General features: G+C 37.5%; 3 protein-coding genes across 3 annotated transcripts; all 3 read right to left on the bottom strand.

Annotated features, from left to right (window-relative positions):
* Nucleotides 1–4,464: 4,464 nt before the first annotated feature.
* Nucleotides 4,465–15,145, bottom strand: LOC136276714 (gamma-aminobutyric acid receptor subunit beta-4-like). The gene is made up of 9 exons (XM_059093503.2): nt 14,979–15,145; nt 13,680–13,850; nt 11,377–11,459; nt 10,717–10,784; nt 10,010–10,230; nt 8,478–8,560; nt 7,876–8,004; nt 6,488–6,867; nt 4,465–5,653 (listed from the first exon to the last, which is right to left on the bottom strand). Exons 2-9 carry the CDS (start codon nt 13,745–13,747, stop codon nt 5,339–5,341), a joined length of 1,347 nt encoding a protein of 448 aa, XP_058949486.2. The 5' UTR covers nt 13,748–13,850; nt 14,979–15,145; the 3' UTR covers nt 4,465–5,338.
* Nucleotides 15,146–17,706: 2,561 nt separating this feature from the next.
* Nucleotides 17,707–18,591, bottom strand: LOC131777165 (melanocortin receptor 4-like). The gene has a single exon (XM_059093386.2). The coding sequence runs from the start codon at nt 18,568–18,570 to the stop codon at nt 17,707–17,709; it is 864 nt and encodes a 287-aa protein (XP_058949369.2). The 5' UTR covers nt 18,571–18,591.
* Nucleotides 18,592–20,727: 2,136 nt separating this feature from the next.
* On the bottom strand, nt 20,728–21,645 carry LOC131777251 (melanocyte-stimulating hormone receptor-like). Its single transcript, XM_059093504.1, has one exon. It carries the CDS (start codon nt 21,643–21,645, stop codon nt 20,728–20,730), a length of 918 nt encoding a protein of 305 aa, XP_058949487.1.
* Between the last annotated feature and the right edge of the window lie 597 nt (nt 21,646–22,242).

Below are 22,242 nucleotides of genomic sequence, written 5' to 3'. Positions count from 1 at the left end.
AAACTCAAAGTGCCAACGACATTTACATAGAAAAGTTAAGTTTACCAAAGAAAAATTGCTTTGTTTCTACACAGAGGCTTGGCTTGGTTGTTACACTTTAGGTCTTTTCAACAATGTGTACAATCAGTATTTATCCTTAAGTTTTTTTGTCGCCCTCGCCAAGAGAAAAAACATGACCTGGATTAAGCAATGTTCTTGCCTAAAAAGTAAAAGGGAGTAAACTTTTCAAATTAAACTTAAGTTTCATTTTAACTCTTCTCCAAGTTGTTGTTCTCAGCGATTGAGTTATATTATTAAATTCTTAGCCGAAAGGAATTTGGAATTCAAGTAACAACTTATAATTCATGTCAATGATAAATCCTAGGGGTATTGGACTAGAGAAATAGTTTTCTTTCTTTGATTTCGGTCAGGGTTTTGAGATCCGAGCATGAACAACGTTCAATAGCATTCCGATCATTTTGAACCGACCACCAAATAAAACCAGCAGGCACAATGTGTGAACAGAATACCTAAGGCTGAGCCTAATCAGGAGCTCTCTAGAGGTATTGGACTGAGAAATAGTTTTTTTTTTCTTTGATTTCGGTCAGGGTTTTGAGATCTGAGCGTGAACAATGTTCATTATAACATAGCTAGTAAATTTGTTTAATCAAATTCAATTGCGCATGCGTGTTTTATATCCTATTGTGCACGCTCATGACGTCAGCAAACATATCCCTCGAGAAAAAAATTTTCCATCGGGTTGAAAATGTTATAAAACAATTGGTTCATACGTCAGCTGTGCGTTCATCGAGGTATGAAGCACTTGGGAAGTTTAGAGAGAACAAATTGTTAAATTGTATTCTAATAATTTTGAACCGGCCAACAAATAAAACCAGCAGGCACGATGTGTGGACAGACTGAGCCTCATCAAGAGCTCCCGACATGGTTGCAGCTCTGATGATTTCATGTCTTCATTTTTTTCGGCTTTCTCATCCATGCTTCCTCTATGAACTTCTATCCCTAAGCTTGTCAGAAATGTCTCGTCATAGAACTTAGGTATCACATCAAGTGTAAATCAATATTTTAATTGAAAGTTACTTTACTCCTGTTCACGATAACGAAAAAATGAGACAGAAAATTTCGACGACTTCACGCTAACTTGGCGGTTAAAATTGCGACAAAATTAGAGTGAAATTTGAATAACAGTGAATAAAGAGTAATCTTTAGTGACCTTTCAAAAGAAAGAAAAGCTACGACACATTTCTTAAAACCTCTATTTTCAAAATTATTCTCAGGTAACTAGCACTGGTAGAATATGTTTGTTAAAATATTAAGGCCAGCACTTTTTTGGCGGGCAAATGATGATGCGTTGAGAAGTCCATAATATGAAACCAAAGCATTCCTATTCCTCCAAATTAGGATATAATTTTAGGACCTCCGGACTAAAGAGGCAATCTAATAACTACTCTCCTATTCCATTGTCAAGACGCACTCCTCTAGTGTTGCTTAAGGGTCGCGCCAACCTTCTTTCTCTCAATTTTTTTTTATGATCATCCACCGAATTCATTAAAGAAAGTTCCTCCTTAATTTGCGACAGAAACTTTCAGTCAAACGCCCAAACCTTAACATTCATTTTCTGTTAATCATCCAGGTAATACACGTTACCACAGCTGTGCGATGCCTTACAGAGCGAGATCCAAATAAGAGAAATTTAAACAAGCGAAATAATTTCTTTAATCAAAATTACCTCAGCATTAATTTATTATTGACAAATATTAAATTGCAGTCCTTTGCTAATTCCGGATTTGAGCATTCTCACCAGAGCAGAGAAGACTAAGAGCACATCATTTAAAATATTATTTGTAAAAATAATAAATAAATAAATAAATAATAACCAACCTTGCTAGAAGTTGTCTATTTTCTTTCTTCATTTTCTTGAAATTCTTGATTTAGAGATGTTACGACCACTTTCTGTTCCAGATGCTGGAATGGAATTTATATTATGCCTATGAGCAAACTCACTTTAGGTAGATGCTCTTTATTTTGAATTATTAATGAAGATTATCGAAAAATTCTATAAGAATTGCCAAATTTCAAACTGAAATTGTTGAGGTCCTCAATTGAAGGATGACAACAATATATATTTTCTTCAACGACGTTGTAAATGTACATGGAAATCACCGAGGTCACTTTATCCATTGGGACTTCATTAATGCGACATAACTCTAAACTCCCTTAATCAGAAGGTGATCGAAGAACTTAGAGGTCAAAGGAGATACATGCTTGTTTGTAGGTGGGTCCAAATATTAATCTCAGATTTAAGTGTTTAACACAGTTCACACCTCAAGGCTTCGACGAGTTGAGTCGTCACAAAACTTCATGGAAGCAACAAACCTTGTTGGATGCTACCCCTTTTCTTTTCCCTCTCCTGCCTTTCTTTATTCCCACATTTTCTTCGTTTCATACTTAGTGCTCTCCAAGAAGGGGAAAAACATGCCAGGGATACATGTACGTCTAACTTACTCTAGGTAAGCATTTTCCGTAAATAATAAACGTGGTACGAAAAAGGAAAACTGTGTTGCTGAAATCGTCATGGAGAATCTCACAAGAAAGGATTTCATTTGAATATTCATCTGCCTGATATTTCTAACAAACGAATAAAAGGATACTCTACAGAAAGGCAAAAGGAAACCATAAGGGTGGTGCCATTCTGATGGGGACAAAATCGCAAGTGAATTTTTCGCTGTAATGTAAGTTGTAACAACTCGTAAAGTTGACGAGTCTGGTAAACCCTATGCACTAATTTTATTTTCTATGGCAGCAGAGAATCATAGCACTGCAAGTCGAATAGTTTCCCGTAAATCGAACAAAAAAAAAAAACCAAGCCTTCTTTTAAAGATATCTATAGACCATGAACTTCTTGTCAATACTTGTATGCTATGCGAAACGGTAGTCACAATATTTTCAATTATGTTCGCCAAGGCATTTGCCTGACACAAGAGATTTTAATCTATTTCTCGACATTATTACCATTGCACCAACCTGCTCCAAACTGCCTAAAATCTTCTTAGCCAACTTGAACCATGCACATCAGATAAAGTGTGATTTGCTCTCTTGCTACTTACATTTAATGTGCTGCGAGATTTCCCAAACGAGCTGTTCCGCTCTGTCAATTCAAATCCCGAGCCGGCCATGGCTTTTGAGTTTCTGATTGTAACGCTTCACTCCTAGTCTTCTCGCCCCAGAAAGAATCCACCGACTGAATCTCCGTCTGTGACATATTATTCCAAGAGTTATTCACCGAAGAAACCTCGATTTTTAGGCATACTTTGGATCAAGAAGCAGAACACCAAAATGCCTCGTGCAAATTTGACGAAGACATTGAATATGAAATTAGATGAGTTACATTTGCAATGCAAATTCAAATTCGACTTGCAAAAAATGAGAGGTGAGAGATGACTTCAGCAGACAGGCGATCCAAGAGTTACAAAAAATAAAAACATACAAACAAAAAACAAACAAAAATAGGATTACCACTTTACAATCATTGTTAGAATTTGACTGGCCCTGCGCTCGTCAAAATACAGCACAACTCGTAAATATACCAAGCGGTACCACATAAAATACGATTTATGAGTTAATGAGCGAGTGTTAATGAATGAATAATTGATGAATGAATAAATGGGAGAATGTATGTATGGATAAATGAATGAATAAATAAATTAGTTGGATAGAGAGTGAGTGACCAAGTATGCAAGAGGAAGAGTTGGTGAGTAAGAGTTAATGAAAGAATAGTTGAACCGACCGACCGACCGACCGACCGACCGATCGACTGACTGACCGACTGATTGTCCGACTAACCGACCGACTGACCCATTAACTGACTGACTAACGGAGAAAAGAATGAATAAGACAACTTTTCAATCAATCAAACCATCTTAAACAAGACTAAAGCAAATAATCAAAAAGGAAAGAAACAAACACCGCAATAAACGGAATGTAAAAAAAAACTCAGCAACGTACGGATGCAATCAAGATATTGCAACAATACGGTAGCTTATCTTTCGTTAAGGTTATCTTTTTTTTTGCAAACAAATAACACACTTGACATTCATTAATTCAACATGAATGATAACTTAATACCATTTTTATCGTCATTTCCTGTTGCTTTAAATTGTTGAGTGTTAGAAACCGATTATGATTTTTTTATCAAATGTAATATGATTTGAATCTCTAGCATAATTATCTCCTTAAGATCAACAAATCAATACATTACGAGGACTTAACCCACCAAGTACAGACTTCGTATCACGTCTTAGGCTTTTAAGCCTGCTAATTATCTTATATCAACCCTTTAACCCCTAGGAGTGACCAGCATCCAATTTCTTCCTACAAGATCACCCCTGAATAGAACATTAAGGTCATGAGAATAAGGGAAATGATCAACACTCAAAGAAGCTCTTGATTGTTAAACAATTTCTCCTTTTCAGAACCCTAAGAAATGTGTAGAATAAGTATGGAGAATATGCATACTGATGTTAGGGTGTAAGGGGTTTGGAGAAATCGAGACTGACCTGGAGCTTTCATTGTCAGGTCTACAATAGTGGAATTCAGCATAAGTTTATTGAGAATCCCAATTAGTCAATCCTCGTTGCCAAGTTCACCCTTTTACTCAGAGTAACTCAGGGTAAAACATCCGGAAGATCTCGTTTATTTGTTTATTTCCTCTATCTAAAACTGTATTAAAAAGCAGTCTTATTTAGTGAAGTTTTTAAGAGCATCTAGGTTCATTTAGGTTAAGCTTTTTTAAATTCGTATTTAACGCAGTATTCATTACCCTTAAAGAGGTAAAGAATTAAAACTTCGGCAAGATTCAATAAAAGTATAAATTTCTAGTGCCATAGTTCTTGAATTGTGTTCATGATCATAAAAAACATTAAACCCACGTACTCTTCAGGCTTATCAAATGATAATTTCTTCTCACAAAAGTTATAATTTAAAAAACAGGTGTTGAGAGTCAAAATGAAGATTTTATCAAAATACCGAGCATTGTTTGAGTCGAAAGAAAACTTTCAGAATTAAGATCTCAATAAATAAATGGCAGACAGCAATGAACCTTACATCAAAATCTCATGAATAAGAGGTTTAAAATCTAACAATTCATTTCGCAAAATTACAAGGGCAAATACATGTGGATCTGTGGTCCAGGAAAGCGTAAAAAAGTTTTCGTACCTCAGAAAAAATAAAACCCGAGAAAATGAAAAAAAATCAAAGTCTCTCTAAAATTTTTTTGTGATTCCGCAATGTTTATTATATTTTCTTTTCCGCAAAGCTAGCAATTTGAACATTCTTTGCCATATTACTTGCTCAAGTAATGATTCCAATAAGAGACGTTGAACGAAATAAAAGCAAGAGGAAAGAGAAGGCGCGAGATACGATCGATTATATCACCAACCGACAGCCTCGCTCGTTTGTTCTTGCAACTCATCATTCCTCTCTGACTTGTCCTATCAGTCATCTCAATGTCATTTTTTTTCTCTGGAAGGAATGAGTCGACGTTGTTTCGTGAACTGACTATCGCCAGTTCACCGGTGTTCGAAAGCATCTCCACGTTCACAAAGCCATCACTCTTTAGGAGCTTCTCTATATAAAAACTGTCTTCAGTACGAGCTCTCTGCAAAAAAGAGAACACTTCTATTATGATCAAAGAACACACCAGGCAATTATGAAAAATTTTCAGCCGATTTACTCGAAAGTTTACTCGATTACCGACCTGAAATGTTGAAATCGCTCTCAGTACTGTATCTCCAGACTGGAAGACTAAGTGGGTGTCAAATTGGTGATGGCTTTAACGGCTATCGCTTAAAATTTGGCTATATAACGGCTAACGTTTTATTTCTTTTCAATAAGTTTTAAAGGAAAGTTTTTCCTGCTAACTTCTTTCAACGAATGAATGTTAAAATTTGCCAATGACCCCTGCTCATCATTTCTCATCCTGGTCTTACGCGGGACGTTTGTTGCATTTGGATGGAAGCCGCTGTCATCGTGCTCAGCTTCGAGTCAAATGGTCTGCGGTAGAACCCTCGCCGGGAATTTCCGGAGTAGTGTTCCTCTTGGAAAAGCAGTTAGGACAGTTCAATCTTAGCAGTGTATCTCTCCACCCGGAAAACAAATGGATACCAGCGAACTGTGAGGGATACACGAGGAAATGCTGGAAGGGAGGGGGAGATTGGGGGTGTAAGGGTGGGGTGGGGACGGATAACCCTGTAGCAGGCTATTATCCCATAAGGGAGGAAAATAAATACCGTTTATCTCTTTATAGTGACAAAGCCGAGATAAGCTATTGTCGGTTGGGACTTCTGCATGGCTCGTAAGCTGACTTGTTCTCGCAAGAGCAGGAGCACCCTCCCACCAGGTAGTCGATCAGAAAGTTATCCAAACTGGCAAGCCCGTGAAAAATTAATTTAACAGTTTGCTTTATTATTCCAACTCCGAATCATTCCCTTACCTCTCTCTTGCCCTCCTCTAGGTCCAAACTCCTGTCCCGACCGCTCTCCTCCCGTGATCGCTTTCGTTGACGGACAACGTACACGATGATGCATTCAAACAGGACAAGAAACACGAACACAAAGGAGACAATCAGGTACCAGTCTATAGCTTTGGCATAGCTCACTCGAGGTAGAGACATATTCACCGAGCCCAACAGAAACATTATGGTCAAAAGCGTAGTGATTCCCAATCCTACTCGACCACCCATGTCGTCTTGGCCCAACCAAAAGACGATCCAACTAATTGTGACTATCAGTGTATCCGGGATGTAGACCTGATTAACGTAATAACCGATACGACGTTCAAAGTGGAAGTAGACTAGAAGTTGGGTATAGTTACCTGTGGATGTAAGGTTTGGTTATGTAAGACTTACATGTCACATTGACCCGACAAAAGGAATTTGGCGAACGAGCGGCCCTTTTTGCAATGCCAAGTCGAGTCTTCCAGCGTATCGCAATATAAGCCCACAACAAAGGAAAACTCTGCTGAAAGGCTATTTATAATGGTAATGGGATTAAGAGGAGTCCAATTCCGTCTGTAATCATACGAGTGATTAACAAAATCGGACGACCGCGAAGCGGTAGTCTTAAATTGGAAAAATCGTGAGTATGATAACTGACAGAATTGGACGACACGAAGTCCTGTTATCAATTAATGAAAACTATGACAAAATTTGAGAAAGAAACTAGACATCGGTTGTACGTCTTCATAAAAAAAAAAACTGTTGACTCGGCGAAATGCGGAACAACAGCGCGCGCACATGACACGCTCTGTCCACCTACACATGCATGACGTGTTAACTGTCTCTTTAACTGTCCTATACACAGTCCAAGTACAAGCATGACGCGTACACTGTCCTATTAGTGCTTAAATCGGGTTGGTGATAACCAATCACGTTCGAGAATTTTATTATGGTTTTGATCAGTATTTTCATTACTTTTGTTTTATAACACCATGGGTACCCTTCATTATTCCAAGGAAAGCATTTAATGGGACTTGTCTGCATAACGATTGAATTGCTAAGATTAGGTCAAGTACCTTCCACAGAGGGAAAAAGGGACAATCACACTGAAAAATCATTTTTTTTTTTTGTGATATGAAAACGAAAATCCAAGATGGACAAATCGCACTTACGCCTCATAAAAGAATACGGTTCTACATTCAACTCTTCAGCTTACTTTTTTCATTGAGAAGACAAGAAACACAGATAGCTTATGCAAGAAAAAGGCATAGCTCGATCAACAAATTTCATACCTTTTAAAGAAAGGAGGGCATCAACTTTTCGAACGAAATTTCATGAGGAACTTTGTCAGATTTTAAACATGCAAGATACTTTAGATAACCAACCAGAGATATAAATCATAACGCTTCTGTTTAAGTAGGCTTCTGTCATGTCAAACTGCGCGATGTTCTTTTTCTCTACTATGAGCTTCTCTCGCTTCCACTTGTAATTGACATCTGCCAAGCTGTGTCCATCTAAACGAAATCAATTTACTTGTTTAGTATCAGACCTTGCTCCTCCCACCTTTGATACTTCTCGCAAGTTAACATCTTAACACTTTAACTCCCAAGACGGAATTTCTCCTTACAAAATATATATCTTATAAGACGATATGGTGTTTAGAACCTCTGAGTGTTTTTAACAGTTGTACCGTATTCTTTTACAACCCCGTTATACAAGTAAAAAGAACAAACAACGAGCAAAAATTCTCAGCGATACTATACACCAAAACGTTGAATAAGTTACCAACTATCCAACTGCAAGTATTTGAGAGATTATGTCCAATCACAGTATTTTTGAGGTTTTTTTCTTAATTATGATCATGACTGTTTTTCGAGAATAACTCTTAACCTAGAGAGGGACGCAAACTGTAATTTCCTTCAGTCTAAACAAATTAAAAGGAAACATACCATTATCTTCCAAAAAAGTCATGCAATTAGACACTTACAACTTCCCAAAGATAGGCCACACTTTTGTGTGTCCATTGGAAAATCCTTCAAGTCCATAGCACAAGAGGCCACAATTTTCACCCTAAATTTAAAAACACGAAACTCAAATGAGACCTTGAACAAAGGGAAAAGTAACTGAGAGCAAAGAAAGGAGCATTTGAAATTAGAGATCTTGGATAAAGAGGAAGCAATAATGGAACGACACAGGAGAACAGAAAAGGAGCATTTAAAATTAGAGACTTTGAACAAAAGGAAGGTAAGAATGGAACTTCACAGGAGAACAGAAACAGGAGCATTTGAAATTAGGGAACTTGGATAAAGGGGAAGCAAGAATGGAACGACACAGGAGAACAGAAAAGGAGCATTTAAAATTAGAGACTTTGAACATAAGGAAAGTAAGAATGGAACTTCACAGGAGAACAGAAACAGGAGCATTTGAAATTAGGGACCTTGGATAAAGGGGAAGCAAGAATGGAACGACATAGGAGCACAGAAACAGGAGCTCTTGAAATTAGAGATCTTGGATAAAGAGGAAGCAAGAATGGAACGACACAGGAGAACAGAAACAGGAGCATTTGAAATTAGAGACCTTGGATAAAGGGGAAGTAAGAATAGAACGACACAGGAAAACAGAGAAAGAAGCATTTGAATTTTAGAGACATTGAACAAAAGGAGAGTAAAGTAGGAAAGAAACAGGAGAACAGAGAAAGGAACATTTGAAATTAGAGGGGTAAAGAGCCGCCTGAGGAGTAAATCTCGTAAATAATTGGCAGGACTTCCCCTCCCCCATTCAATTTTGCCTGTATGTAGCTAAAAAATTAATGGCATCACAATACAACATTGTCTTTTTTTGGGGTGGAGGGAACGAATAGGTTACCCCAACAAGGGCAAAAGAGATCAAATTGAAGTAATAGGAGGTTGAAAAGGTCAATGGGTTCAACAATTTGATCACTGACCTTAGGGTTAGATGCTTAGCCGAACCCGTTGGTTACGATCCTGATTCAGGAGATCTGGGGACGAGGGGAGTGCGGAATCACCCCCTAATCGCCATTTCTCCAGCCCAGTTAGGAGCGCCGATTTTAGGGTTAGATGCTTCTCTGTATCCGTCGGTTACGACCGTGATTTAAGAGTTCTGGGGGCGTGGGGAGTGCAGAATCACCCCTTAATCGCCATCACTCCCGCTCACTCAGGAGCCGTTATCCCTTTCATGGTCTTAGCTAAGGTTTAAATAGGTCTGTTAAACTGTAAGAACATTAAACAATGAGAATCAGCTAGGTTAGGTTTTTGAATGACGGCGAGCTCGGCCTAGTGGACTAGTGATCAATGAAGATGAACTCTCCTCACCTTAAAAGGACTCAGGTCTAAGACCAACCTCAGTCAATGAGCGTAAACTGCCAGTTTACGCTCATTGGGTCTCTGCTTAAGAAGGCTTTCGGAAATCCTTGTTGAACAGAGACCCCGTCTAGTTCTTTCAACCAGGAAAAGCTCATGTGATATTTCTTAGATGACTCGTTTATATCCCTTAACTCACCCCTTCGAGTAGAACATTGAGCCATCGGTATGAATAAATAAAGTACTTTCTGCCTCAGAGTCTTTTTGTCTCAGATTGGACTGTCTTGAATTGCTGATATATGTGTCAGGCATCCACGCATGCTCAATGGTCGATCCCTTCAGCTGAATAACCTCCTTGGATTTATTTGCAAAACGCTTGTCTGTCCAGTAGTGACGGAGGTAACCAAATAAGGTGTACTCCTTGAAAAAAATTAAAAACCGATCATTCAGTTTCGTATTCAGATGCCTTTATTTAGGACCTTTTTTTACAGCTGGACACTCCGTTCATTTTGAAAAATGAAACGAAACGTCTTCTGATCCTTGGTCTTCATTCTGGACGCACCCTTAAATTGCAAAATCGTGTTTCTATTGCAAATTTGCGCACAGACTGTACGTGTGTTGAAAGCCCAAATGTAATTAAGTCCTAAATGTAATAAGCCTCACTTAAACATCTCAATGTGGATGTCCACTGTAACAACAATGCACTGGCGGAGTTAAACAATTGCATTGGAGGCTTATTACATTTTGGACTAGTTGTTACTCCATTAAAAACTTCATTACATTTTGTGCCAAATATTATTTCATTTAGGACTTTATTACATTCAGGACAGTTATTACATTTAGGACTTAAACATACGTGCAACAAAGACCGGCCGCAACGTCTTAGGAAAATGATTGATTCCCTACCATATTAGCTTCTGCAATATTTGCGAATGATTCGACGTACAAGTCCACCTCCACATCCAGTGGCTTGACTAAAAGAAGACAAAAATCAGAAAAAGAGACAAAATACAAATAAAACGAACAAAAAGACAAAGAAGAACGTCGACAGCAACAAAACAAGGACAGCAACAACAACAAGATCAGCAATAAACAACAAAAAACATCACTCAACAAACAACACACAACAAAAACAACAATTACAACAACAAGAATGAGAGCAAGAACAAAAAGTAGGAAAATAGCAACACAAAAACAACAATTGCAACAACAAGAAAGAGAACAAGAACAAAAGCAAGAAGGACAACGGTGAAACAAACAACGATTAAAAAAAAAAACAAAAACAAAAAGGATAAGAGAGAGAAGAACACTAAGAAGAAAAAGTAGAAGAACAAGAACAAGAAAAATAGCAACAATGCCAACAGCAACTAGGCGATCAAGTGGAAAAACAATGAGGAAAAGAGGATGAAGAAAAACAGCAACAAAAAAACAAAAACAAAAAGGATAAGAAAGAGAAGAACACTAAGAAGAAAAAGGTAGAAGAACAAGAACAAGAAAAATAACAACAATGCCGAAAGCCACTAGGAGATCAAATGGAACAAGAACAAGAACAAGAAGAATAAGTACCTCCGTGGTCGGGTCTCACGTCCTTGTCATAATTTGAGAACAGCAAGTCCCGTATCGTCTGATTAGCAACTCTTTGCGAAGACCTGTCAGAAAATCGACATGAGACGCGTTTTCTTGGCAGAAGAAGGATCAAAATTCGGGAAACTCATGGGGCTAGCCGATGTGTTTTTATAACCCATGATGCACTTTTCCAAGGGTTAATGACTCTATCCACCCTTTACAAACAAAACATAACAATTTTCATTCGGGAGTTTGTCTGCATCGGCAGCCGAGAAATAAATAAATTTTCATTATTTTTTCTGCCATCAAATACTTTTTGTTTTTCTCATTTTAAAAGATCCTATCGACGTTCAATGGAGAGGATCTCAATTTTAATTTCATAAGCAGTCTTAACTATTATTGGAAAACACTCCAACTTCTTTCCTTTAAAATGAAACCATTATTCTCCATATTTACTTCGGCAGAACCTGCTGAAAAGCTATTTTTTCATTCTGCCTACATGCACATTGCGTGCTTTTGTGTAAGAATAACGGACACACCACGATGTAAAGGCCATCGTAACCGTTTTACACCGAGGCAATCGAAAACTCACCAGGATATGCTAATAATTACAACGAATACTTATAGAGGAGATTTATCATTATCTCACAATGTAAATATCTATGAAAATAAATTAACTTTTGGGCTATAAAACTTCCTAGAAGAGACGAGTTTGACCTTGATGTCTCCAAATGATTTTAAAAACACACCTTTTTTCCAAAACTCATATTTTAATTGATGCAAGGATCTTTTTAAACAATGCTTTTAAAAAGCTTAATCACATACAACTATTTTTGAGAACCTTCCTCAGCTAGATTCGTAACTCTAAGGCAAATATTCCGGGCGCGGGAATATTCAACTCCATTTCAAGATAGAAATAAAAAGTGGTATTAATTTCCTTATCGTCGATGTGTTTTTCGAAATGCAAATGTTATTTCCAAAACAAAGCCATTTCAAAATTGGTCTTCCATACACTGTGCATGTGTATGTCTATCGTGTTCAAATTTTGTTTCACTGAATTGAATATAACAATTGAAACATCATTTTAATAATATCCCCGCTGCAATTTTTTGGATGAGATATTTCTCTACAAGATTAAAATATATTTTTTAACGCAATGCTCCTTTCTCAACAGAATACGACAACCTTTCGGGCAACATGCAAAAATGACCTTGTTGTTGTTATGTTCGGTGTAATATTCGTGAATTATTTATGGCGATCAAGTGGATCTTGCTAAGCTTTCAAGACCAAATTAAGACAGTTTTTTTTAATATCGAAAAGAAAGAATACATTTGTCACGGAATGATAGAAAAAAAGAGACATCAGAAAAGTAAAATAAAGCAGAAAACCTTTTCCGCTCAGACACAGCATCAGTGGATTTTATAAACACCTTTTATCTTCTAGGTTTTTTATCATACCAAGTTTAATTGAATTATGCAAAGTGTAGATAATACTGCATGAAAAGTAAGCTTTTGAAAACTCTTCATTTCGAAATACATTTTACTATTTCAGAATGGTTACTTGCCACGCAACTGATTCGAAAAATATAATATTAATTCTGGTTTTGAACCGCACAAATCTGGCAATAACCTCTAGAAACGTTTAAGCAACGTTTTTTTTAAAGGTAAAAATGTTCAATTGTCTCTGCAAGTGCGATATGACAGCGTCGCAATAAAAGACGCTCCTCGTAAGTGGTTTGCGCAAGAAAGAGGCGAGCGCTGAATTGTTTCGCTTTTGACATCGAGTGCTTTTTCAGTTCTTATTGAAACCAAAACAAAGCATTCACGTTAAACCATATTTCTCGAGGGAGCTCCAAAACATCCGTCCTTGAGAACAGTGATTGGCGATCATAGCTATAGTGCAAAAAATTCAACCGCGACAAACAATAGCGAAAGTTAGGAAATCAAACTAAATCTTTTGACGAACGAACTCAATCCCAAAAGATGTGTCAAAATTTTACAAAAGAATTTAGCCAGAATTACGTGAAAATATATCGGTTATTGAAAAAGTTATACCTAAAAGATCCAAAAAATATAGTTACATTAAATTAAATGTCGGGTAAACGCAACACCAATTTGGTTATTGATCGGTTTTGAATGAGGTAAGCCTAAATTTAAAAAAAAAAAAAAAAAAAAAGAAGAGGGTTGTAATTGTTTTGAACGTCAAGCACTTTGAATAATTCTTTACTCGGGCTCCAAAAGTTTTTTTTTTTACCTCAGTAATTTGAATTGGTTAGTTGAAAAAACTTAACATATTTTACTTACCCGAACGGGTGAAATATGGTCGTGAAGACGATAAAAGTGAAGAATTTTGAAGAATTCGTGAGAGACATGGCGTTTTAATCCAACTGCGTCTTTCTTAAATAAACGATGATCTGTAATCGAATGCCTCTGGGTAGGAAAACTATCACCTGCGACAATGTCTCCTTGGCTACCCTAAGAAGAAACAACCAGAAAAAAGGTGAAAAAAATAATGACTATATGTTTCTTTTTCTGTACCATTTCTAGCTTTGACGGTTGAATCTAGCTCAGAGTTGATTTTATTATCTTAATCCTGAAAAAGTTTTTAAGATCTGTTCGCTTGGGCATATTTTTGCGTCTTTCTGATGACAGCGTGGTTACGCTATTCGCTTGGTATGCAAGAGGTATGAATTTTGTCTTATGTTCAAATGGATAAATTATAACTAGGCCGGTTAAAATCTCAGGAAGATTCCTACTTGAACGAAAAAATCAACTCGTCTATTCAAACGAAAAGGGCGTTTATATCTGCAGACGTCTGGCTAAGGGCTAAGGTGTTTAAAGCAAAGCTAAGATAACCCAGGGTTTGTTTGAAATCTGACCTCACGTATGAAAGCTTTAAAAGAATATTCATTATAATTAGATAACTTATCTACAATTTGGTACTTGGATGCTTTAGAAAGAACAGAGGAAATTATCCGAAAAAGGCTTTTGAAAAAAGAAATAAAGAAACCCAGATTAAATCTGGGTTAGCGCTAATCGGCCTTCGAACAACGGGGGTCTGCAGTTGTCAATAAGGACCTTAAGCACACCCTGACGGCGAGGGCAACGAGGACGTAGCAAAAAAAAAAAAGATCTAATGGCAGAACAATAGTCAGCACGTGCGTTTTAAAAATGTTTATATTTCTAAGCCGTCTTTTGCAAAACAAAGACATGAAATCACCAAAATTTGCGTCGTCTGGAAACAGAAAGCGCAACGGCAAATATTTAAATTTTCCATTTGGAACTCAACGCTGCTTATAAACGTTGTACTGAAGTTGAGGTGTGACACCGTAAGAGATTTAGTCAGTTAACACACGCAGCTATTTTCAAAATTCTAACTAAAAATTAGAAATTCATTTCTTAATCGACGTCTTTCTTAGCGTTGCTGTGCTTACTGCTCATGGTCCCTATCATCTCAACAGTGTTGACGGCAATTGGGTGAGCATATGTTTCCTTACGATCACATTGATACATATTTCTAAGAAAGAGTGATGAGACGAGATTTCGGAACCCAAGTCAGTTATTTACAGAAGGAGTCTAACTTACCAAGTGTAAACTACTTACCCCAAAAAACGTGCATAAAAAGGTTCTATTTACTCTTAGACTGTCGCTCGACTTAAATGTGATGAACAAGCGTTGAAAACTCGACCTTTGGAGTATAGCGAACAGTTTGCGGAAGTCGAACTTCCTCGCTTTCGGAGTTAAGAAGTTATCTGCTGAAACTTTTTTCTTCACTTTCACGTATATACAAAAACATCGCGCGCGCTCAACTAATTAAGATACATATGCTCACGTCTACGCCTACTCATTTACATCCACGACGCAAATAAATGAGTTCCCTTTTATGACATATTAGCACAGAGCCTATGTAACAACTTTGATATCCTGAAGGGTATAAATCAAAAATATCACACACATAGTATGAAATATTGCATAAGTTTGAGCTTAATTAAGCATAAACAAGGTTTGTGGTAAGCCTATTCCACAAATGTTTCTGGATAATTCATCTATGCGTCACTCCTAGTTGAAGCAATTTAAGTATTGAGACGAGCAAATTAAAATTATCTCGAGTAGCTCACACTATCACATGAAATAACGGCAGGGGGGAAGATTAATGGAATGTGATTTAAATTATTCCATAAGTCTTTTAACGCTCTAGCAAAATCTATACGGGGCTAAATTGGAAGCAACATCCAATCCAATACCTTTATTAGATGATGTTAAAAACTCCTTTTTTTCCATTTTCCTTTTTATTATTTTTTTTTTGAAAAGGCGATGCATTGACGATTTCTGATGCTGACTACGAGTTCCATGCACTATTGTTTTCTTTGCTTCTTGCCCTAGTGCTGCTAAAGGAAATTTGAACGCAAAAATATCTCCAAACAATCTCACTAGTTCAATTAATTATTTAAGCTTGCAAATTACAATCCACGAGAAAAGAGTTACCGACAAGAAATTATCAACCCTCTTGAGTCGTAGTAATTGGCCTGATTTGTAATTATACTTCAATTCAGACTTTCACATCAATCATCGACTTTGACCTGCAACACCAGAAATTATGTTTCAAAAGAATCGTCTGAGTCACGTGAAAGAACGACTAAACGCTTTTCGTAATTCTTTCTTATCAACTCCTTTAACAGTCTTGTGTTTTGGTTTTCCTAATACCTTATTTAAATTGCGATTCAGTTGAGAAAATTCAATTTTCAACCATTGATTCCATTCAAAGATTTTCTGCTCATTCGCCGAAAAAAAATAAAAAAAATAAAAAAAAAAAAAAGTTGCCCCGGGCAATAAACTGTCTTGGGGGCGAAAAGTTGTCGTTCACCTGTTTTTATTTTCTTCACCAAAAATTGAATGAACGTCAAATCGTTTTAAAAGCCAAAGACGAGAACCAACCGCTTCCAAGAGCTCTATTCAGTTACATACTATGAAAGTTAGTAAGGGTGGCAGCTGTTTGTTTAGACGGTCGGTCACTGGTTTCTGCTTTTTTTAGCTCCTAATCTAAAGACGGGGGAGGTAGGTGGAGTCGTTAAGTAATAAGTGTTGCATTAGTACGGAAAATTTCTACCTTTGCGATAAATCTATGGACATATTGTTAAAGCCTTCAAAAATCGTTCATCGGCGCATGCACGTTACAATTTTATGGCTGAAAACTTTATAAAATATACTTCAGGAAAAACAGATCTTAAAACAGATAGGAACATAAATTCGTGCAGAGAACTCCAAAATCCGCTTTACGTTTTTCAATAATTTAGACACATGAATTCCATAGATCTTGAACTAATTACCAGCAAATGTCTCAGTATTGCGTAATAGAAGTGGAATTGAAAACAACCATACCAAAAGTGGTCAAGATAGCTTGCTTGACTTATGGGACTCAAGGTTTCTTACTTCTGATGATGGACAACATCCCGTCAGGAAAACGTGTCTTTCAGTCACTGCATGTAGCCTAAAGGAGTTCGAGACCATCCTCAAAGGCATATCAGAAGGCCAAGCGGTTGTAAAATACATCACGCACAACGGCAACTCGATGTCGATAGCAATTCCGCCCTATTTTCTTTTAATTTCGAGGTTTTTTTTTAATCCAAAAGCATAAATTACAAAACAGTTGAGACCTTATCTTTCTCGCTCGAAATGGAAGTCTTTGTATTGCGTCCAGGGACCTAACATTTGAGATTACAAATCAGGGAATACCAAGAGCTTTTACGTAGCCAGTAGCGTTACGAAATCGCGTTCTTTAGCCTAATCGCTGTGTCTGATTTAGAGGTTTAGCGGACGGAGAGAGTTGTGCTCGGTGAAGCACAAAGACTCTCTCCCCTCTTCCCTTCTGTCTTCTTTCGCCTAAAATGGAGACATTTGTAAGCCAATTAATTTTCTTTCCAGCCTTTTTCCGCCTAAAAAAATCTAAGATTATGTCTAGGCGTTATAAGGAGATAAAAAGGACTCGCGGCCGCATTGCACTCTACTCGCTATGTGTTATGAATACCTGCACCTTACGGTTATTCTGAGAGCCTGTTTACCTATTTAGGCAAGTTTCATTCATTAATAATTTACGTTTACATTAACATTTAGGGAATAAATAATAAACTCATATTATAATTCATCTTTCCAGCTGAGCAATTGAAATCACGATTTCTAACCGTTAAACATAACCAGGCCACAGTTAAACATTCGACTGACGCAAATTAAAAGACCAAGTACGTGGTAATGCTAATGCTGAATTGAAATGCACTCTGCAAACCTTTCAAACTACAGTTAATAAGCTTTGCATACACATAATGAGTGTAAATTGCTATATTAATTTACAGCAAACGAGTTTGCGATAAGTATTTTTTACGACATTGCGAATCTCGTGCAATCGCCAGCAGTAAAGGAAAGGATTAACTGCTGAGTTAATGAACACAATCGTTGAAGTTAGAGACGTAGCAAGAAAAGAATTCATTGAATAAAACGAAGAAACCAAATAAATAACAAAATATGGACAATAACAGATGATAAGAACGAGAAATAATATAAAAGAGTTCATTGCAGATCTTTTCAGCCCCGCCACGTGTGAATTGGTGATGAATTTGTTATTGGTTTCCACCGCTTGCACCTGGATTTGAATCACCTGTTGGTGATGGCGAACCTTTCCGTATATTATCAGGTTGGAAATAGTAGAGACAAATATACAAATGCTTATCACAGTTCCCATTGCTATCAAAAGGAATCTTTTCGCCCAAACTTCGGAGCTTGCTAGGAGAACACAAACTGCCCAAATCGTCCCAAGTGTGCATGCCACACGAGAATTTGTAACAATACTCGGATACTGAAGAGGCTTCTGTAAGGCAATGAGCCTGTCCACACTAATAGCTGTAACCGTACAAAGAGATATACCACATACACAAAAACCAAATACATTGTAAACATCCCAAAAGATATCTTTGAGTACCTGGGACTCAGAATACAAGGTTATGAAATCCTTTGCGACAAAGAGAGGTTGTACGATCGCACCAACACTGAGATCGGAAAATGCTAGACAACATAGTAACAATATCGAAGGTGAACGAAGGCTTGGTGTTTTCCATATTCCATGCAACACCAGCGTGTTCCCGGCTATTGATGTTAGGGCGAGAAAAATGTTGACCGCACAATTTACCACCAAAATATTATGCATGATGGAATTAGTCAAGTTTCTTTACCCTTTGGATCACAGTTTTGGGACAAATAGACCTACTGACTTTTTTGATGAAGCAGTTGTTAGGAAACAAATAATCGTTGTGGGGAAGGTATCGACACATTTAGAATCTCTAAATAAGTGATGATCGTAAAGGCGGTTCAATAAAAAACTAATTAAAAATTAATAAGCAGGGGCATCTGTTTTTGCGTTGAGCACCGAAAAAAAAAAAACAGCTATAACAACAAAAAAACCATCGTGCGTTCAAGAGGACCAAGAATTAAGAATGAGCAGGAGGAACATTAGACAAAGTGTAGCAATCGCATTTTCAGAAGTTGCAGAAAATTGCCCGAGTCACACAGCAGCGACGAGGAAATTTCTGCAATTTCTGAAAACAAAAGTGATATTAATCCTTTATTTCGAGAGCAAAATGCGCTTACTTATTCATGAAATAAAGGGAGTTAGAGTCACTGGACTTTCAAACGCACGAATCAGCCGAGTGGAAATGTATTTTTGTAACACTACAATGTAACCAGCCCTGCTAAAAATCATTTGCCATCAATGAAATTTTCATACTTAAACGTAAAGTTGTCTCTTTCTCGTTTTCAATTTTAATTTACAAATTCAAATGCTCGGGAAAATTACCACAATTAAGGGAAACTGTCCTGTCTCAGTAGCCAATCAGCATCTAGTAATTTTCCTCTCTTTGTTATAAGAAACATATTATTTGATCCTTGTTTGGGAGTTTCGAGTTAGATAATTCACCTGTAATTGTCGTCAAGAAAAAACGAAGCATCATTACAGGTGATGGTCTTTGCATTAATACGTTACAACAGAAGCTCGTGACCTTGAAGCGGGGTTTATTAGCTGGCTAAACAGTAACATTACACAGGTGAAATTCTAGCCCAAATACGGAGTTAGAGTTTTGAGTTGTGTTTGCCTTCATAAAAACTTTACAGCCGATTACGTAGAGGCACTGAAAACCCTTCACTAATGAAAGATTAATCCATAAGTTATGGTAATCGATTTCTCTGAGGGGAGACTGGGATAACATTCCTATAAAAAAATTTGGGTTCAATTTCCAACTTAAATGCAGTGGCTGTCGGTGAAAGCGGAATGCAAACGAATCGAGAGGTTTGCTTTGAGAGTGTTAAATGGAAAAGATTTACACAAGTAGACAGTCTGAACTGTCGAGAAAATAAGCTTCTAAGTTTTCTCCGTTCCTCGTTCTTCAAACAATATCTCAATGTATAGTGCATGCAGTAAGCTCTCGGTTCAAGGACATCTTGCTATTTTAAAGAACCTGATGATACGGATGGCAGCTAATTTCCATAAGAAACTCGTTAAATACGGAGTCCTAATATTAAGGACACTATATTGCAGTTTCAAGGTCGTCTGCATAGATGGAGTTTATAATTGTACTGGTCAACTCTGAAAGGGATCTGTTGATAGAAGTTTCTTAGTCTTGATCAAAATCAACCCCCTAGTCGAGTCTGGTTATTTCTGCAGTAAGCACAAGACCTGGTCCCTGCATTGTTGCTCTTGTTGTGAGAGTAAATATAGGAGAGTGTGACCAGGTGCCACTGAATTTAAGTCTTTAAACGACCCCATAGTCGAGTCTGGTTACTTCTGCAGGAAGCACAAGACCTGGTCCTTGCATTGTTGTTCTTGTTGTGAGAGTAAATGTAGGAGAGTATGACCAGGTGCCACTGAATTAAAGTCTTTAAACGTAATTCCACCTGTTACCCTGTTACCATGAAGATCGATTTGCTGTCCCTCATTTAAAGTACTAAAACGTTTTCCTCAATTTTCCTATCCTCGGTAAGAAGAAAAAAAAGCCCGCAATTTTTCATGGTAGGGTGGCTGCAATCCATACCTGTGTTGGATCTCTCTCCTCTTTACCAGGTATGGCTGAGGATGGTGATATTTGGCTCTCAGCGGCTCCTGCAACAAGCCAAGGGTTGGCTAGACTCCTTTGAAATTTCTGAAGTTCGTGTGGACCCCCTATTTCAATCTTCGCAATCGCTATTAAGCGCTTTATTTCTCACACCAAATCACCTCCAAAGCTTTGAATAGGGTAAATTCTGGAGATTGCCCATAAGGCTGTACACATGTTGATTTTTTTTCAGTGAAAACACAATAACAAATGTACAAAAATCAAAGTTTAGGACGAGTCTGTTTCACAGCCTCTCGAATTTCACGCAGTCGCCAACAGTAAAGAAATGGATTTACCACAGAGTTCACGAACACGATTGTTGAGGTGAGCCCTCTTGCTAGGAAGCCATTGATCGTAGATTGCGAATATATGGCGTAAACAACAAAATATGGAAAATAGCAGATAAAAAGTACAAGAAATACTATAAAAGAATTGAGCGCTGATTTTTTAAACTTCAACATGTTGTCCAAACTGCCATCCGTATTCTTTCCCACCGCTAGAACCTGAATCTGAATCGTGCGTTGATGGTAACGAACCGTTTTGTAAATCAACAGATGAGAAGTGGTGGAAACTCCGAGACAAATCGAAGTTACGATTCCAATTGCGCTCACTCGAATGTATAAGCTACTTAACTGCAAGGCTGGCAAAAGAACACACATTATCCAAATCGTTACAAGAACGCGTTTCGCCCGAGGGATCGTGACCAGACGAGGATACTCAAGGGCCTTCTCAATGGCGATCAGTCTGTCTAGGCTTATAACAGCTACTGTGCAGAGAGAGATTCCACATAACGTGTACCCAAACGTGTTGTAGACACTCGAAAAGACGTCCTTAACATTTTGGGATTGTGAGTACACTCGAAGCAAATTGTTGACGATAAAAAGTGGTTGTGCTACTATGCCAACTGCTAGATCAGAGAGTGCCAAACCACACAATAAGATAATAGAGGGCGAGCGAAGAGTTGGTGTTTTCCATACTCCATATAACACCAATGTGTTCCCAACAAATGATGTTAAAGCCAAGGGAATATTCACCACACAGTTGATCACCAAAATATTACGAATGGCATTAGTTATATTTTGTCCGTCTATAGATTGTAGGCTATTTGAAAGGGAACTGTTGATGGATGTTTCTGACATGTCCGAAGCGTTCATTTGGTAAGAAAAAAACGAGTTACCTTCCACGGCAGTTCTGCAGTAATTCTTTTCGCGGTAAATCTACGGATACGACGTGTTGACCAGCACGCCAAGAGTCTCGATATATCTTATTTGTATAGTTGAATCACGTTTTGCCGCTACAAATGCAAACGTCACCGAGATGTCGTAATAATAGAGAACTTACATCTAAACATGTCACCACAGATAACATTAAGTGAGAGCAAGTCCACCTCTCTGAGAAAGGGTACTCATACTTGCGTCATACAAAGGGCATTTATATGTCAATTGTGAAAGGTTAAATAATGAGAATGGTCTATTTCCAAGCTAAATTAGCATTCGAGGTGAAACATGTGAAGCAAACAATTGCTATAACGTCGCACAGATATTTAATATATATTTTTTCTTTCTTCGAAGTTTCCCCTGAACCAGAGGAAAGAAAATAACATCAAAAATTAAAAAAAAAACTATATATATTTTTTTCGAAGGTGCGATACTAATAAAATAAAAGCATGGATTAGGCTGTGAAACGTTTAATCGTCCGTCCAGCTGCCGAAATGAAAAAAAAAAAGAGAAAACACA

The sequence above is a fragment of the Pocillopora verrucosa genome, chromosome 11 (assembly GCF_036669915.1).
Source record: "Pocillopora verrucosa isolate sample1 chromosome 11, ASM3666991v2, whole genome shotgun sequence".
Lineage (NCBI taxonomy): Eukaryota > Metazoa > Cnidaria > Anthozoa > Scleractinia > Pocilloporidae > Pocillopora > Pocillopora verrucosa.
The sequence above is the reverse complement of the archived record's forward strand: the minus strand, read 5'-3'. Positions and strand labels throughout refer to the sequence as shown.

Excerpts from the sequence above, each read along its gene's own strand:
- LOC136276714 (XM_059093503.2), bottom strand. The coding sequence starts at position 13,747 with ATGTCTCTCACGAATTCTTCAAAATTCTTCACTTTTATCGTCTTCACG. Across the intron at positions 8,561-10,009 it reads TCAATGTTCTACTCGAAGGG|GGTGAAAATTGTGGCCTCTT; the intron begins GTGAGTTAAGGG and ends TTTTAAATTTAG. Across the intron at positions 8,005-8,477 it reads TGGCCTATCTTTGGGAAGTT|ATGGACACAGCTTGGCAGAT; the intron begins GTAAGTGTCTAA and ends GATTTCGTTTAG.
- LOC131777165 (XM_059093386.2), bottom strand. The coding sequence starts at position 18,570 with ATGCATAATATTTTGGTGGTAAATTGTGCGGTCAACATTTTTCTCGCC.
- LOC131777251 (XM_059093504.1), bottom strand. The coding sequence starts at position 21,645 with ATGTCAGAAACATCCATCAACAGTTCCCTTTCAAATAGCCTACAATCT.